The sequence below is a fragment of the Poecilia reticulata genome, chromosome 14, assembly GCF_904066995.2.
Source record: "Poecilia reticulata chromosome 14, P_reticulata-male-v2, whole genome shotgun sequence".
NCBI lineage: Eukaryota > Metazoa > Chordata > Actinopteri > Cyprinodontiformes > Poeciliidae > Poecilia > Poecilia reticulata.
Genome location: NC_088843.1, coordinates 28,991,408 through 29,009,973, shown reverse-complemented (window position 1 = coordinate 29,009,973; position 18,566 = coordinate 28,991,408). Strand labels below are relative to the sequence as shown.

The 18,566-nt window shown below is 37.6% G+C and overlaps 1 protein-coding gene and 1 long non-coding RNA gene across 4 annotated transcripts in view; both read right to left on the bottom strand.

Annotated features, from left to right (window-relative positions):
- ap2b1 (adaptor related protein complex 2 subunit beta 1) overlaps positions 1–18,566 on the bottom strand; it is a 31,970-nt gene that overhangs the window by 5,037 nt on the left and 8,367 nt on the right. For 2 of the 3 annotated variants that reach the window (XM_008428683.3, XM_008428685.2), the window contains exons 7-18: positions 18,304–18,525; positions 16,937–17,057; positions 15,900–15,995; positions 14,406–14,521; positions 14,162–14,327; positions 13,846–13,944; positions 12,716–12,975; positions 10,960–11,152; positions 6,836–6,877; positions 6,061–6,213; positions 4,146–4,291; positions 3,912–4,041 (exon numbers count right to left, since the gene is read on the bottom strand). In XM_008428683.3, coding sequence (XP_008426905.2) covers positions 3,912–4,041; positions 4,146–4,291; positions 6,061–6,213; positions 6,836–6,877; positions 10,960–11,152; positions 12,716–12,975; positions 13,846–13,944; positions 14,162–14,327; positions 14,406–14,521; positions 15,900–15,995; positions 16,937–17,057; positions 18,304–18,525 — 1,744 coding nt within the window. The remainder of the gene's footprint in view (positions 1–3,911; positions 4,042–4,145; positions 4,292–6,060; positions 6,214–6,835; positions 6,878–10,959; positions 11,153–12,715; positions 12,976–13,845; positions 13,945–14,161; positions 14,328–14,405; positions 14,522–15,899; positions 15,996–16,936; positions 17,058–18,303; positions 18,526–18,566) is intronic. The other variant, XM_008428684.3, reaches the window with a different exon arrangement.
- LOC145554887 (uncharacterized) lies at positions 8,837–10,953 on the bottom strand. The gene is made up of 2 exons (XR_014090925.1): positions 9,796–10,953; positions 8,837–9,295 (listed from the first exon to the last, which is right to left on the bottom strand). It is a non-coding gene; the product is annotated as an uncharacterized LOC145554887 (long non-coding RNA).

Here is an 18,566-nt window from a genome sequence, read left to right as displayed (position 1 = left end):
TGTGTTGTTCTATCACCCCCGTTTCATATCGGACCACTTACAGCACCGTGTTAACGCTATAAAATGAACGGTACAAAATAGTTTTAGCAAGGTGCTCAAAGTCTAAACTGGTATAGTTGTGATTGTAAGGTGTAAAGTTTACCTTTGACCAAACGCCCCCCAAAGGAATCCCGGCGCCCCGCTTTTGTAAAAATGTCCGCCAACTTCCCGTCTTGTCCTCTTTCCTCTAGCCAGGCCCAGTGCCACTTGTTTTTAATTCCTTTCTCAAGTAAACGTGTTTCATTACCAGGTCAGACAAACTCCATCTTTTTTCATATCGCATTTGATTTAACCGCAGATCCGAACGCATGCGCTTCTTTTCTACAAACCGTTTTACAGTCATTGGTCAAGAACACGGGAGCTAGAATTCTGATTGGCAGACATCTTTGTAGACGGAGCTCTTTAAGCCCGGAGACTACAGTTTGGTTGAGGCGGACAGTTTGGTAAAAAGCCGGAAATTCGGCCCCCGGCCGGAGCTCTTTAAGCCCTGATTATTTGAGTCTCGAGGATCTTTTATTTTCAAAATCCTTTAACCGGATTCTCTCTGTTACTTGCGCGCCAACATTGAGCCCACAAGCAGCAAAATGAGTAAGAAACAGATCAGATGTCTTTGGAAAGTTTCTTTGCAAAGGGGAAAAGGCCCAGAAAAGAGACAGGAGAATGGATTTATCCTGGACCGGTAGGTGAGTCCCACATTACAAGCCGCTCTGCGTAACATGCAGCGACCGGCTGCTAATGAGGCAATGAGGCTTCAAGACATTGAAATAAGTACAGCAACTGTGGAAAGATATTCATCCCGATGTATTCTATCCGGGAGCTTAAACTTAAAAAGGGAATAACTTTCCATCTATGTCAAATATTTTATGTTTTATTGAGAATTTTTGTACTCATGTTTTGTCAGTGCTGTGATCATGTCAAAGCAGCAACTTATATTAAAAAAGTATTTTAATGTTCCTCTGGATGCTGCCCGCTTCCATGGAAATTGCTCTTATAAACATGTCACAATACCCTCACTGTGTATCCCTCTGAAAAATGAACCTATTTAAATAAAGAAATCCCTCCATGGGTGATACCAAGATTGAGAGCGTTCATTTTATAGAGTTAACAAGGTGCTGTAAGTGGTCTGGTATGAAACTGTAGCACCACAGCACTTTTGAATTTTAATGATCACAATACCGGAGCTAAAAGGTTTACGTCAGTCTGCTTTTCTCCATCGATACGCGCTTCCCGACCGCTCCTCGCCTTATGACGGAAAAAAAAAGAAGAAAAAAGACAATGCACACGTTGCGCAAAACTCTGAAACAGGAGAACCGTGTTTCAGAGGGTTCTACTAATCTATAAATCAATAGACAGGTCTATATAAGATATAATTCATGTTTCTGTCTCATATTTGTACGACATTAAAATGATCTGGAACTTTTGTTTTTCCACTGAAAGCTCTGGTTTGCACAGTAAGTGCCATGTGGGTGAAATTTTATGGATGATACTCTGATGAGAAACATTGGAGACAAGAAGAGTTATGATTGACATAGTTGGAGTTCTGTTCACGTTTTAATGTTGCAGAGCTCAGTCTTTTTGCAAATAGTTCTAAGTTTAAACTGGCATGTTGTTCATCTTTTATCTGGTCATTTTGTGTAATATTTAACAACTAGAAAATGGCAAAAAATAAGAATATTTTTCTACTCTGATTGGCTGCTGTTAGGCCTACCAATTTTAAGTTAAATATCTATTGCATTTTTCTTAGACACCTGTGAAAATAATTTCTATTCGCCTTGCTTTTTTATTCTCTGGGAAATTATTTTTGACGATAACTCCAGAAGCAACCATAAAAATCAAAACATCAACAGTGATAGTAATATTATTAATTAAATAATATTCAGTGCAAAGTAGCTAGAATTTCTATGATGGGGGCCGTGAGGGACCTGGATAATGGATAGGGGGGCGCTGGCCCAAAAAAGGTTGAGAAACACTGGGTTAGACTGTAGACGTCATGTTAACATCACCAGGTCCCTCCAGTTTGTCGCAATTCTGTGACCGTGGAAATATTTTGCAAAAATCAACAAACCCTGCATATTTTCATGCTAATGCATATAAGTAAGTTTATTACAAATCTTCCCCAAAAATTGTCAAAAACATTAGGTTAACGTGACTGCTAACTTCCACCAGCAGGTGGCACTATTTCTTACTTTTACAACACTGCCTTAGCCTCACTTGTCAAGTTACAGTGTGTAATAGACATGGTGAGGAAGAAAAAAAAAGAAGAGTCACAATTAACATTATACATAAGCATAAATTTTGCAAAATTGCCTTCAAATATTTCTAAGTTAGCACCACGAAATCTGTGATTTTGATAGAAAAAAAAAATCACAAAAGCAATTGTATAACCCTGGTGGGACTGAAGCTGTGAAATGATTAATATTTTTATTTTACCAATCAATCACTTTATTTTGGTAAATTGTCCACATTAAACACAGGAAAGAACAAAAAAAAACAACAACAATAAAGAAGCCCATAATATACCATAAAAGGAGTTGGCTGAAGCCAAGCTTATTCTTGCCTACCCTATTTTATACCAAACAACCTACCAACATATCTTCACAATACATATATAAATCTACATAACAGCGTAAGTTGTTATTTTACATATTAGAGCTCTTTTAAAGCTCACCAAGAAAGGACATAATTTAAAACCATCATTCAATTCATTCCAGTTTCACACCAATAACTGAAACACATCTAGACTTTTTCTGGCTTTTCTCTTTTGCACATTCAAAGATTTAAAAAAAACTCGAAAATTATATTTATTCTCTCTCAATTTAAATAATTTCTGAATACCAGAAGAAAGACTTTTGTTCAATGCTTTATACATTATTTCCAGTATTTTTACATAAACAATATCTTTAAATTTTAATGCTTTACTTTGAATGAAGAGTTTATCAGTTGGTTTATGGTATCCCACCTTATTAATAAGCCTTATAGCTTTTGTTTTTTGCATTTTAACTAATTTATCAATATTTGTTTTAGTTGCATTTCCCCAGATTTCTGAACAATAAGACAAAAAAGGCAAAACCAAAGAGGAATATATAATATGCAAGTCTTTAACATTTACTAAATCTTTTATTTTAAACAATATTCCAATAGTATTTGCAACTTTATTTCTAATATATTCTATGTGAGGCTTCCAACTAAGTTTATTGTCTATAATAATTCCTAAAAATTTGGTCTCAAACTCTTTCAATTTCAACTCCCTTTCTGCATAACGTTACATTATTATGGATCCGATTACTAGAGAATACCATAGATTTAGTTTTTCCTTCATTTAATGACAACTTATTATCAAACCATGTTTTCAACTCAGTTAATTCTTTTTCTACTGTTTTTATTATTTCATCCATATTTTCTCCAGAAAAAAATTTATTTGTATCATCAGCAAACATTATAAACGTCAAAATATTGGATATTGCAAAAATATCATTTAAGTATAAATAATTTAGGTCCTAGTATTGAGCCTTGAGGAAAACCACATTTAACTACTTCAGTCTGTGACTTTGTGTTATTAATTTGTATATATTGTAATCTGTTACTCAAGTAACTCTTTAACCACTGGTATGTTAAACCCCCGTAGGCCATACAGTTCACATTTGAACTGTATGGCCTATTTCTAAGAACTAATAATCAAATACTTATTAGTATTTCAGCAGTTTGTTAGTGGGTTCTATCAATACATTTTGGCACCACCAGCCCATGAGAACATTCACTATCCTGATAAGGTCCAAAATGAAAATGAGTTTGACATCCCTGATCTAAATGATGATCAACCAAAAGTCACTTGATAGTGATCAAGCAGCATTTGTGAGGACATGCTCCTGTACCTGCAGATTATTGAGCGGATCCATTTTCATAACAGGCCCAATGGTGTTAACAGGCAGGGAGACCTCGATACTCTGATTGGGCATCAGTGGAGTGTGAATGGGCAGAGGACTAGTGGGAATCACACCAAAACTGCAACGAGAATAGAAATCTAAACCTGGTGCTACTCAGCTGCAACTTTCCCACAAACATTTGTGAATTAGTGCCTGAAAATTCCTCTCCTCCAGTTCACAAACCTGTTTTTGTTGAACTGGACGGCAAAGTCATTCATGTGCTGCAGTGCCTTGTTGGTGAACAGCATGTCCATGTACATGTGGCCCTGGCGGCGGGAGAATGTTCCAGAGATTTCTAGTCCCTTAGCTTTTACTGCAGGAAGCCACACCTGGTAAAAAGCAGTTTTTGGTTTAAAGATTTTTTTGGCACTAGTGACATTTATTTAATGGCAATTCGACAGGAAAGAGGGTGGGGAGAGAAGAGAGAAGGGGAAGACATGCAGGAAAAAGACTGTATAGAGGAATATAGCATTAGCACATGGTGCACCCTCTCTACCAACTGAGCTGTGTAAAACTGCGTCTTTCGTTTATCCTTCGCTGAATAGACAGATTCAAAAAGTCTGATGTTTCTACAGTTTTTACTCCAGAAAAATTATCATTTTAGGGCTTTATATTTTACCCATTTTATTAATCTTTACTAGATTTGGAAGACTCCATGACTTACTCCAACAAAAATCCAGCAGCATTCAAGTATGATTAATATCAAATCAGTAGAAATGAAAGTGGGTTAGGGCTGGACAATAAATCAATTCTATTCATATCACTGATGTATATCATGCTAGGCACGTGATCAGTATCAATAGATAATATGTCTGATAGAATATTCAATATATAGAATATTCACAGAACCCTGATCCAGAACTGGAAAGCATTGTGGAGGATGTAGATAGAGGAAAGACTTAAGCAGCTGAAACTCTCACGACCGACTAAGCTAGGTTAGTGACATCAACTAACTCACTCACTATTTGGTTACCGAGCAACAAATGTTGAGTAACTTCAGCAGCAGCAGTTTAAGGTTTCCTCATAACTGCTTAGAAATAAACTACGCCTGGAGTAGGAACTGTGGATAAAACAGGAAAGGTCACGCCACCAGTTTGGCAGTATTTGAGATATTCAAAACAAAAAACTACTCAATATATCAATATCAATTCATGCGAAATACAGTGGTGTGAAAAAGTGATTGCCCCCCTGTTAAAATATACTATAACTGTGGTTTTTAACACCCGAGTTCAATTTCTCTAGCCACACCCAGGCAATCACTTTTTCACACAGGGCCATGATGGTTTGGATTTTTTTTCTCCTTTAATAATAAACACCTTCATTTACAAATTGCATTTTGTGTTTACTTGTGTTGTCCTTGACTGTTGTTTAAATTGGTTTGATGTTCCGAAACACTTAAGTGTGACAAACATGCAAAAAAACAGGAAATAAGGAAGGGGGCAAACACTTTTTCACACCACTGTACTTGTATCATGATACGTTTTTCAACCATATTGTCCAGACCAACAGTGTCAATCACCCTCTGGTAAGCGTTGCTCACACCCTCCACCTTGCTCTTTTCTGTGCAACTGCTCATTCTCCACAGCACAGACAGTTAGCATGGCCACTGATGACAGCGGTTACACAGTTTTCCTGTTATGATAAATTGTTTCTCTGCCATAAGCACATTGTGCAACACATATGTGATCATGATGACAGTGCTGAGATCCTTCTCCTAGCTCTGACTGGTTGTTTCTGACTGAGTGATGTTTTCCTCCAAGTGGCAGTAGAATCACAGGGATGAGGCAGAGGAGCTTGATTTTTTTCATATTATGCGTCTTGTGTTATACTGTCCAAACAGTGAGTTTTTTAAAAAAATATGTAAAAAACATATTTTTACTAAATTTACATACCGCAGCTTTAAGTACAAAACCAAATTCAATCCAAAACATTCACTGATTTCTAAAGAAATGAAACCAACCATGTAATATAACATTAACAAAATAAATCTAGCTAGAAAACATTTTTCAAATCCTTTTAGCATGAATAATCTTGGTTTAATTTGACACTATATCGTTACTTGGATCTTTGCATGTGTGATAAAGTTGTGTGTACTCACTGCTTTTGCGGCTACGAAGCCTCCGGTGGTGATGGCCATGCCTGTGGAAAGCTCAAACAGGTCATTGAGGCCACTGCTGACTGCTGGAGGAGCAGGAGTTGGTGACGGAGCAAAAGTACTGGGGACGGATGACGGAATGAAGTTTTGTCCCACCTGAAGGAGTTCCGAGACAATAGCACAAACACTGAAAACACACTGTTCTAGTTAAAACCATCTGAGTAAGCTTCCTATGCAGTTTCACCAAAAATATGCCAAAAGCCCAAGAAGAAAACATAAATAAATCACACAAAGAATGTTAGATGTTAGGTCACTGGCAAAAGAAAGCATGATTATATGGAAATAATATTTGAACACTCAGCCAAAGCAAAAATAAAAGCAGACCTAAATTAATTGTGAGAAAAACCTTTTACCTGCATCTTAATATTTTAGCCCATGAATCATAAAACATTTACTTCAAATTATTATATAACACAAAGTCCATAACCCAACTCAATTTAGCATTAATGAAGATTTTTCATAAACTGATTTAATACTAGTAAACAATAGCATTAGATCTACTGTATAAAATATAAAAATACAAACCCACTGGGATCATAAGACTGAAATAAAAGTCATAAATTTTGTTTTAAAATAGGCCAAAAATGATTCAAAACAAGACATTTTCAAGCTGTGCACGCAGGTGTGAAGCAATAAAAGCGTGAAGAGTGCAGTGAGAGTTGAGTTCAAGAAGCATGCAGCATGCAGCAAGATGGCCGAACAGAAGGGCTTAACTTACTGCTGGACTTCCCCCAACACCTCCGCCCAGGTCTCCCCCAAGCTAAGGGAGAGAAGAGGAGACGCCCCCAAAGACAGCATCCAAACATTAGAGAAAGACCAAACACAAAGAGAAACAGACCTTCTTAGCAACTGCAAGCCATCAAGAGGAGCCCCTCACTGTCTGGGAAAGTACCTCAATAATAAATCTGCAAGACAGTGGGGTATATGCCACGAAAGGTGGTGACGTATTTCCGTTTGAATTTATGCCACATAGATTGGTTCCGGGTCCTGCTTGCTCCTTTTGTTTTTACCCAAAGCTGCAAGATCTGTACCATGAAAAAGACGCAAAACTTAAAATATCTGTGAGCTACTGGTACAACGATCCAGTTTTGTGGTGTGTCGTTGTGTCCAGTAAATAGCCGGTACCATCCAGTGCTTAGTTTTTTTCATTTTCCTGCTGATATCAAGGCAACAGCAGACTGTAGCCAAAACTTAGCCACTACAGCTAACACACGGTTTGTAGCTGCCTGCTAATTCAAAGCTTGAGGATATTGAAGATCCAGCGTCAGAAACGGGAAGACGGAGGTTAAAAGGAATCTGTACGAGCTTCGTTCACTGGAATAATTTGTTGGAGGAAAATAATGCAGGAGGAAATCCACTGCAACGGGAACAGGCTGAGAACAGAGGCAGCGATTCGGCACAAGGTGAGTCAATACGTGTGTTGATGTGTTTGTGTTATACGAGTATGAAATTATTTTTAGGCAACTCCTTAGCTTTTTTTATGTGACAATTATATAAAATACATTTAACATGCAATCCAAGCGACACCGAGCAGGTAATTTAAGAACAACCGAGGGCAGCAACACAACGTAATTTCTTTTTTTCCCTTCTGAGATTCTGCTTAGAAAATGAGGTTATGAAGTTCATCCTCCCGCTGCTTTTTGTTTTTAAAATGGTAAATTTAGGTTTGCCTCGACTTTTATAAACTAATGCCTCTAATATGCATAATTTTTTGTATTACTGTTGGTACAGATATTAGGCTTTGCCTGCTAGTAGTTTAAATTAATTTCAGCTGCACACTTTCAAGAGTATTCAGATTTTAACATGCATTTTCTAAGTAGTATTTTAGTTCACTTTTACTCAGTAACTTCAGTGTTGTTGCACCTCTGAAACTTTTTTTTTTCAGTTTTTTTGTGATACCAGAACTATTTCACTTACACATTTAATTTCCTGAGATAATGTCAGTTTATTTTCAAGCAAAACTCTCAAAAAGAGCTGAGGATTTATTATTAGTTTTGATTACGTTGTGCAGCTAAATATGGACACTTATTAGTTTTTTTCTTTTTAATTTTTCAAGTTTGCATCGTAACACCTCGTGATGTTTCTGAGCCTTGATTGAGCCTCTGTGCCGATTACCTTTCCACTGGATCCAAGCACCTGGACCAGCTGACCGGTACAGCGTCCATCAGTCCACGGTCTGCCGGATCATCACAACGTGGACTAACTTTTTATTTACAGTACTTGGTTAAACTATGATCTTGAAACCGGAGCACCAGATATGTAAAACTCTACCTGCAGACTTTGTTGGCTACCCTGACCCTGCAGTCATCCTGGACGGGGCTGAGCCGGACTTCCTCTCCTCCAGAGAGACAAGTTTTCATCACCAGTAAAGGCAAAACAAGTCTGATGTCTGATTATCTGCTAGGAAGTATATTATATATTCACTGTTCATTTTGCTATCCTGTTTGTTCCTACAATAAAATTGAATCATTTTTTCCCCTTTTCTCAGTGTTTACATTACATCAAGTATTTGCATGTAGATCAGGAATTCAGGTGAGATGTTAAAATGCAACACATTTAGGTTATACCAGCAAAGAAATGTGAATATTAAGTAATATGTAGTTAGTCATATAATTTAATATGCTGAATAAGGCTGGATGATACAAGATTTTTTTTCATACCAGATTTAATTTTAATAATTTCCTCTCATCCTCAATTTCTATAATAAAATCACAGAAAATACTTTCAAAAAATGCCTTTATTTCCATCATCTGTTCTGTGAGTTGTATAAGGGAGCATTACGGTCAGGTTACAAGAACTTTTAATTGCAAGAATGCAGTCATCGTTACAGCAGAATAAAGATGCAATTTTATAACAATGTTTTAAAATTACAAGAAGTTGTTTTAATGAGAAATAAAGATTCAGATCTGATGTAACCAGCTCAGTCCATGTGGTTCTGACATTTGTCAGTAATCAAGATGTACATTTCCACCTCACCTGACCAGGTAAGCATTAAGGTAAAAAAAAAAAAACTGTATAAACAAATACTGTATATAAAACGGAAAAAGAGCAACTGATAGAAATACTTTCTATATAAAGAAAAGCAAAAACGTTAATAGCAGGAGAAAAATTGTTGGCAACATTAGCTCAGCTGATCTCTCCCTCCAGGAAGCCATCAAACAGAACTGTCCAACTCCAACTATAATAAAGATTTTTTTAAAAAGAAAACGGAAAGTTAAAATAATAATCACAATTTAATAATTCAGATCTAATGTGTTCTGGAATCTATTGACATTTTACAAATTTCACAAATCAATTAGAAGATTTCACAAATGTTTTATTTATTCTGCTGTTAGTACAGAATAATCTAGTTACGTTTGAAATGTCTAGGTGTTGATTTTAAAGTACAACACATTAAAAAAGCTCAAGATGGTGAAAAATTTAGTGTAATCGCCCTTTAGCTATTTTCCGAATTAGATGCTACATTCAGAAGCTAACTTCAGCTTCGACTGATAGCTTGGGCACAATATAGACAGATCTATATATGTTTATATCTATATCTATACAGCATAGATATGTAGATTGCACAATGCACAGATAATCAAAACACTTAACATTTGTAACTTTGTAAGCTTGTGCCTGTTAGCTACGTCAGACATATGAGACATTATGATGAATACAAACGATTTATTAACTTACCTTCAAAGTTATTGTGAAGTTTTGACACATCCAGCTTAAATCCTTTGTTGTTGTCGGAGCGTTTCAGGACGTCTGAATAATTCTATAAGCATCATTAATAGTCCTGCAGGACTGAGGAGCCACTGTTAACATCCTGTTGCCTGTTAACATACTGTTGCCTGTGCACCGGAACCATTCTATGTGGCATAAAAATGCGGAAGTGCTAAAACGGAAGTCCGTGGCATATACCCCATTACCAAGACCTCTAGACATTCTGAGATGTTAAATGTAAAATTGAGACTAAAAATAGCCTTTATTTATGGACCAATGTCACTCTTGTATTTAAAAAAAATTAATAATTAAAAAATATATATTCTATAAAATTCAAAAAGTAAAACTAAAAGATTCATTATGAGCAGAGTAATATTACAATTTCTGATGATTAGGGCTTAGAGCTAACAAAAACAGCAAATATAGCTTCTCAGATCCGTAGGCCATCTTGGACATGTAGCTCAACTACTTCCTACAAGTGGTTAATATGCCTGGATCAATAACTCTGAACAGCCATTTTCCTTAGCAATAAGATTTTTGTGGCTTAACCTTGTTGTGGATGTTGTAGACCAGGGGTGGGCAACTCCAGGCCTGGAGGGTCTCCTGCAACTTTTAGATGCGTCTCAACTTCAACGCACCCGAGTCAAATCATGAGGTCGTTAGCAGAACCTGACTGCACTGAGGAGGAGATTCAGCTGTTGGATTCAAGTGTGTTGGACCAGGGAGACATTAAGAGCTGCAGGACACTGGCCCTCCAGGACCAGGACTGCCCACCGCTGGTCTAAAGTAATGGTTTGAAAATTTTCAGTGAAACACAACTGGTGTTTTTATTAGCTGTAGCAATGTTAACATTAATAAACCCTTGAATCATTAATCTGCGAGAAATGAATCCATAATACCTTACACTTTCTGTATTATATAACTTAAACTTTTCAGTGAAATTGTACTTTACTGAAATGGATAGATTTACTGAAATCCATCCAGTTTTACAACTGGACCCCAACATGAACAAATAAACTTCATAAAAGTGTTAACACCAAAAAGGCAGTTTTTATGTTCAACAGTAAAATCAAAGTGGTACGTTGCAGCCATGCAGGTGGTGGAAAAGTAACTTATTTGTGCGACTGAGCTCACCAAACTGTCAAGGCCTCCACCCAGAAGGTCCACTGCACCCATCTGCATGGAGGAGACTTGGGGAACATTGACAGGAGGGCCCAGGTCAAGGTTTAGCAGGTCACCCAGAAGGTCACCCTGGCTGGGAATCACATGTGGCTGGTCCATGGCGGCAGGTGGACCACTGCTCACAGGGCTCTCGCCTGTATCAATACTGATCAGGAGGAAGTGGAGAAGTGGTTAGAGATGGTACATTTAAACTTCTTTCATTCAAAATATCAGTGAAGTCTCTGACTCAAGGCTGAATATACAGAACAGTTTAAGCAGGTTTCACCAACTAAAAATTAAGACTTAAGACCTTTTTAAGACCATCAAGAATAAAATGTTCACACATAACAACAGATGTCACAAAGAATTTCAGGGGACCAAAACTGAACTTTCTGGGATATTTTTGTGGCTCATGGCAGCAACTGTGTGCTTCTCACATCATGAAAACGGCATATGGCTTTCTAGTTATCTAGCTACCTAGAGAGCCATATGCTAACTGGTAATGAGCCATATGTTAGGTGCTAATGACTTGTTTGTTTTCTTGCCAGCTAGTTAGCAAGCAAACTAGATAGCAAGAACGTATTAGCAGCTTGTTAGCAGTAACCTTAACCAAACTGAATCAAAGAACGCAGTGAGTGAAGATGTCTGTGCACCACTACAGCTTTTGTCTGATTAAAAAGTGTCATAAAACCTGCATAGAGTATATAAGATTAAATAGTAGAGATGTGCCGATCGATCAGCCACCGATCATAATCGGCCGATTTCCGTGAAAAAGTGCATGATTGGCGATCATTGTCTCTTGTTGCCGATACCGATCACCTGCATCTCATTTCTCAGCCTGCCTGTGCAGCTGGTCTCCTCTTTCCTTCACTCTGCACAAAACGCGCAGCAACAAATCCTAAGCGATGTGGAACTATAACGCACTGAGTGAATGGGAAAGTTTGCGTGTTGCGGCGGAAAATTGAAGCACGTCAAAATGCATCAACACAACGAAGCTAATACGATATAAAAACAATGTTATTCTTGACGGAGTTTGGCTACATCGAGGCTCACTGCAGTAAAAAAGACATATGGAGGATCAGATAGCAGGTAAAGCAGCGCACAGCTACAAACACTCACCCGGATTAGCATGACGGTCAGAAAGCTAAACAAATAACCCGCAAAATTATTTAAGTCTTGGAGCTGCGATGTAAGACGCTGGTTCTGCTCTCGCTGTTGAACCGCTGCTACGCTACAGGTAGTAATATTTCATAGACGGAGCGCCGCTTCTGCTCCACCTGGTAGTGACTCTCACACCGAACCTCTGCTTAAAGCTGCAGCATCTAACCTAAAAATACATTTTACATACGTATTAAAACTTTCGCTGTCCTAACATGAGACAGATAATCTCTAAAAAAATAATCGATCTCCTCCCTGCTCTGCATAATTACTCGGCTCAGTCAGAAACAGCCACTCAGAACTAGCAGTAATCAGCTAGCCGCCATGCTAACAGGAAGTTTTCATGCAGTAACTCTGGATTGTTTATTGTAATGGATCCTGTATTTGCCTTTGAATGTTAAGTTTTATACTTGAATTTTTTGGCAATGTTGAGAGGTTTTATTTTGGCTCTTTGCATTATTTAACCTCTTCAGAGCCTCCATATGTTTTCAGTCTGTTAAAGATAGTATAAAATAACCAATAAGGGAACACTAAGATCTTTATAGATTATTCAGGTTTTTCTGTGTTTGACCTGCTGTGCTGGACAGGAAGGTGCTTCCGGTGGATTCCATGACTTCCCTCCACAAAGGCGCTGGGCGGCTTGTGATAGACTGAGGCCAGGGAGCCGATGTGGCAGATCAGCTCGTCCAGCAGCGTGGGCTCAATCAAGTCAGTCTCCTCGGAGATCAGGGGCTTTTCTGACAGCACCACCTCTTTGGCCGTCACAGGGTCAGTCGACAGCAGGCGCCAGTAAATATAGCCCCTGTCACGGAGGTCTGGGTTGTCAGAGTCCTGATGGGGGAAAGAACAAAACTGAAATAAATCTCAATGCAAGACTGTGCAGGTGATAAGATTTGCATTTTTCATATGAAAAAAAATGAATGCCACATTTCATATTTCCACAGCATGCAAATGTTAAAATCATCTAATTTTATGAATTTCGTCAATGTGTGGATTTGACCTAGTAATCTGTGAAGTTGGAAAGAGGTTCTCAACCTTTTCAAAGACTTTTACAATAAAGAAACAGTTTCACAGACAGCACTGGTCATTGCAGATTCTGGTCTGTCTGATGTGACCTGACCTGTTCAGACTGGAGACTGGAGAAACCAGACAGGGGAGATTTCTGAGCATCACTTCTGAGTTCACCAAGAACACGTTCACAAAGGTTTAATATGGGTTTACTGCTATTTTTTGCAGTGAAAAAATTGATAATAATTTCCCCCCATAATAGAGAAGTCTTGACTCAATAGAAAATATATTCTGTGAAGCAGGTGTGAAAGTCTGTTGTCTATAAGTGGTTAATAGAATGAAAGATAAAACTCAAACACAAATAGGGGGAAAATATTTATTTCCTGTTCCATTTTATATTGGAAATAACAATACAACATTTTTTAAGTAACTGTTTTGTGTACACAAAACTACTTCATATTCACAAATCTAAATAAGCAGTTCTAAAGTTGAAATCATACATACAGTTGAAACCTGAAGTTTACATACACTAAGCAAAATGACGAGCACATCTTTTATTCTCGCTGTCTGTAGTTAAAACAGAACAAATTTCTCTTGTTTTAGGTCAGTTAGAATTACCAAAAGTATTTTTATGAAGTGAGTAATCCATTTTATTTCTGTAGAACTGACTTTTGTAACAGAAGCAACACTAACCTGCGTGGCCAGACTGAGGACCTGCTGTACCAGCTCCTGAGTTTCTGATGGTTTCTTCAGGAACAGCTTCACAATGGCAGTCAAAAGAGTGAGTTGTACCTGCAACGCAAAACAAAGAAAAAAACTGTATATATGTATAATGGATAGCAGGGAATTTATGCAGAATGTAAAAATTGAGATGCTCTGATTTCTTTTGAAAGGGTTAGTAAACATGTTAACTTCCACTACAATTATCTGAGTTAGTTTTTGAGCCATTCAAGGAGATGAAAGCAGAGTTCACAAGAACCTGTACATCCCTTCTTTTTAATCAACTCACCTGAGTGCTCTCATCGTGGAAACCCTCGAGGAAGCTCTCGAGCAATTCGTCAGCGTTGTCGATCCTCTCGGCGTACTCTCCGACGATCCAGATCATGGCACCTCGAGCATCAGGTTCATCCAGGGAGTCCAGGTTCTCGCACAGCGTGGCGATGATGCTCTCATATCTAAAGAACATCAGCATCTCGGTGGTTAGACGTAAAGATAACTAGACAGGTGATGTAAGCCAGGGTGTTCCCACGTACTTGTTAGGGTACTTGCGGAAAATGTCCCTGATGACCACAATAGCCTCCTGAACCACATAGTTGACCTTTGTCTGGATCAGGTCCAGCAGAGTGCTGACACAGCGCTCAGCTGATTGCTACAGAAACAAGACACACGCATCCTCAATACAAAAGGATCATACTAACTTACAACAATTTCAGTGAGTCCACTTCAGAGCTTTTAGCCAAGGACAGACAAATACATCTACTAAAAGAATCTTACTGGAGTATTTATTATCTGTTAGCCTTGTTTGTGTTTGTTATTTTAAAAACAAAGACGAGATAATCCTGGGCAATAAATACATTCTCTCGACTAATAAAATATTTGATTTCTGAAGATTTAATTTAAGGAAAATCTGGATTTTTCTTTCACCAATGCACTCCTCGGGTTTCCATAGGAGTGGACTGGTCAGTGTGCCACAAGCATGTTTTACAGCTTCTATTTATTTGGACGTTGAATACAGGTGAACTTTACAGAATAATAAAACCAGGCAAAGTTTTTTTAAATTACGAGAATAGTCACAATATTACCAGAATAAAATCGTAATATTGCCAAAGTGAAGTCACAAGTTTCTGAGAACGCCAACACAAAAAAAATTAAATGACGAATGTTGTGCGAACTTTGGTATAAATTTCTGAGATTATATTTAATCTTTTAACACATCAGCATCAGATTATTGACAGTAACATTGAAATAATGGTGCAAACAACTGGGTCTACTTTGACAGCAGATCCTGATAACCAAGCTTTTTCCTAATTAAAAACTGCAAATATCATGACTGTGTGATGGAATACTCCATCGCACAACTACCAGAAGGGATTATTAAAATAAAAGCTACTTTTTAAAAATATTTTCTATAATGTCTTTTATTAGAAAAGAAATCGGGCAAAAAAAATCTGAATTTTGATCATTCAGTCATATTGCCCAGTCCTAAAATAATCATGGTGTTGCCATTAAAGCCAATTTTAGCATTGAATATTAGTGATTCAAGTGTTTAGAATAAGTAACATAGGTCTCTGTGTGTATTCTCTGAAGAATGAAAGACTGCCCTTTAACTTGATGTTTGTGTGTATTACCAAAAAGCCTCTCTAAATAAAGCAAGCTCCATGACAGGCTGCAGCAAAGGCTGCAACTTTGCTGCAGCCTTTGAATTATCTATTGGCATCTAGCTCTCAGTAGTGTCTTGGACAGCTGGCACACCACCATAGAAAGTAGTTTTCCACCTTTTAGTGTGTCTCCTTATGTTTTTAAAAATTGTATATACAATGTCAGCCTTATAGCCCTCACTAATAATCCCAACATAAAAGAAAGTCACTGTCACCAAGACCTGTTGGTGCTTCAGAATTCACTGACCAAAAGAAGATTGGATTTCTGAGGTTTTAACAGACAAGTCAGTGCCTGTTAAGCTAGTAATTATTTGATTCTGGTGGCTTCTCAGAAAAAAAATAGATCAGGTGACAGCAGTCAGTTCTCACCTCCACTTTGATGGCACAGCGTCCGATGGCTCGTACTGCCTTACGCACAAAATCAACATCTACCTCTGTGGCATATTCCTTCAGTTCAGCCAAAACCTGTAAGGGTCCAAAATATATAACTCCCACCATATACATGGAGCAAAAGGAATACAAAAAAAACAAAAACATTTTTATTAAACTAATCAAAATATCACTTCTGCGTAAGCACTGAAAAAATGGCAGCATGGATTGTATTTTCAAGACTTTTCTTATAGAAAATGGCAGTATATGTTTGCAAAGTTAAAGGAGAAGCAGGTCAGTGAATTTTTTTGTCGGACAATATTAAAGAAGGTCAGTAATGTCCAACTGCTTTTCACAAGTGTTTATTTTTTTATTTTATTTTATTTTGAAAACAGAGCCTGCCGGGACACAGAGGCAAATCACTCCCATATTTTCTGGTCCTGCATTAAGATAAAGACTTATTGGAAGGATGTTCTGGGGAAGATTGAGTCAATTTTGGGTCTTGAATTCCAACAACCCATCATGTCACTGCTACTCGGAGCCGTTCCTGAGGGTCTGAATGTGAATGACAAATATCTATTTAAAATCTTCAGTGCTACAACCAAAAAACTGATTACTCAGAAATGGCTTCAGCCTGTCTCACCAACGCTAAAGGACTGGCTGGAACTGGTGGAAGAGACCCACAAAATGGAAAAGTTAACGTTCATGCTGAGACTGCAACCGGACCTTTACAAAAAGAGATGGAGCAAATGGAGTGGATTTCTAGAGAACAATAACTGAATCAGGTCTATCTTTCCTTGTTATTTTAAATGCTGCTCAAAAAATGGAAAGTTAATCTGCATGCAGTTTCAACCTGTAACTGTTCATCTTAGTCAGAATGTAAGTAATTCCTTTTGTCGACAGTCTGTTTTTTGTTCTGTGTATTGTTTGTGATTGATAAAAAACAAAACAATCAATAAACCTAAAGTAAAAAAAAAAAAGAAAATAGAGCCTGCCATTAAATAACAACAATAATGTGTTTTGTACATGGAACCTACCTGGGCAATGTTGGCCTGAGAGGCCAAGCGGATCATGATGTCCAGTTTCTCCAGCTTCACATAAATCGGGTCGTTATACTTGACAAAGAACACTTTAATCTCCTGCTTTAGGATCTCAGGCCTGCAAAGAAACAAAACAACACACACACACACACACACGCACACACACACACACAAGGCCCTGTTGGAAGTTTTCTTGTTTATTTTAAAAAATAAAAGCAAAAGTTCATCATGAAAACAGAAGCTACAGATTTATGATAGGACATAAAACAACTTAGAACTTAAACGAATGGAAGAAGAATACTTTTGAATACCACAATTTTTTTTTCCTTGTACTAACTTTATTAACTCTAACACTTAAATTCAATATTGGCACTTTTCCACTGTCACTAACTGGTTAATGTGAGGCTCTGTTCTACCCAGGTAGTGAGCTTTTCCATCAGACGCTCTGTTCCTCACTAGATGAAAACTAGCAGCCACTTGACTTTTTTTAACCCAAAGGAAAAATAAAATTCACATCAAAGCTATTAGTACGTAGTTCCAGTGTTTCACACTGTCTGTGCAAAACAGCAGCTCCATCAGAGAGTTTCTGGAGATGCTGATGATTAAACTCATAATTACGCTAATAATTATGTTGTTTGCAGTTTTCAATGACGTAAATCTCAAGTAGAGACCAAAATCTGAGAAGAACCAGGCAGAGCTGCACCAGATTTGCTAAAGGAAAATTAATCTTCGCCGAGGTGGACCAGAACCGTACCAGTTAGAGGTGGTGTAGTGGAAAAGTGTTTTATGTTTTCAAAGGTGTGTGGGAAATCTGTGCTCATGTTGAGAGACTTGATCTCAAAAGGCAGTAGGGATGCAACTAGCGATTCTTTTAGTCATAAATTAATGGGGTAAAAAATTGGCACATTCTGCAGATTTTTTCATTTAACCATTTAAGCCTTTTTATACAATACTGGAAAAACATTAAAAGATGCACATAAATAATTCTATTACTTTTTTAATTAGAAAGTAAACATTTTGTTGCTTAAAATGCAATAACACAGCATTCCTTTAGTGAACGCTTGGTCTTCTGTAGTAAAGGAGCATCTGCAGCTAAAAATATTAACAACACATGAAAAGCTCAGTTCATTCTGCTTAACTTAACATCAATACAGTGTATAATTTATTGATTATTTTTGGATAAACTGATTAATAACCGGATAGCAAAATGTGCTTAATACAATTTAATTGCATGTCAATTTAGTTGACATACAATTTATATGTCAACTAAATTAGTCAACTATGATTTCAATAATTAATTTATTGCATTTAATGTTTTCCACCGTAGATTGTATCAAGCACAAACAGCTATGTCGATCTCATACCTTTTCTGAACAATCAGGTTGATGTTCCTCAGAGCCACATACTGGACCTCTGGCTCTCCAGACAGCAGAGTAACGAGTGGGGGAGACAGTTTCTTCAGTAATGTGTTGTAGTAGTCAGAGTCCTTTGGCAGGAGCTCCAAGAACTTCATCAGGACCTTTACAGCGGACAGAACCACTGCTGAGTTGGCGTGAGACAGCCGAGGAGTGACACGCTCACAGATGCTTTGAGACACAACAGAGGAAGAATCTCAGCATGAGTTCAG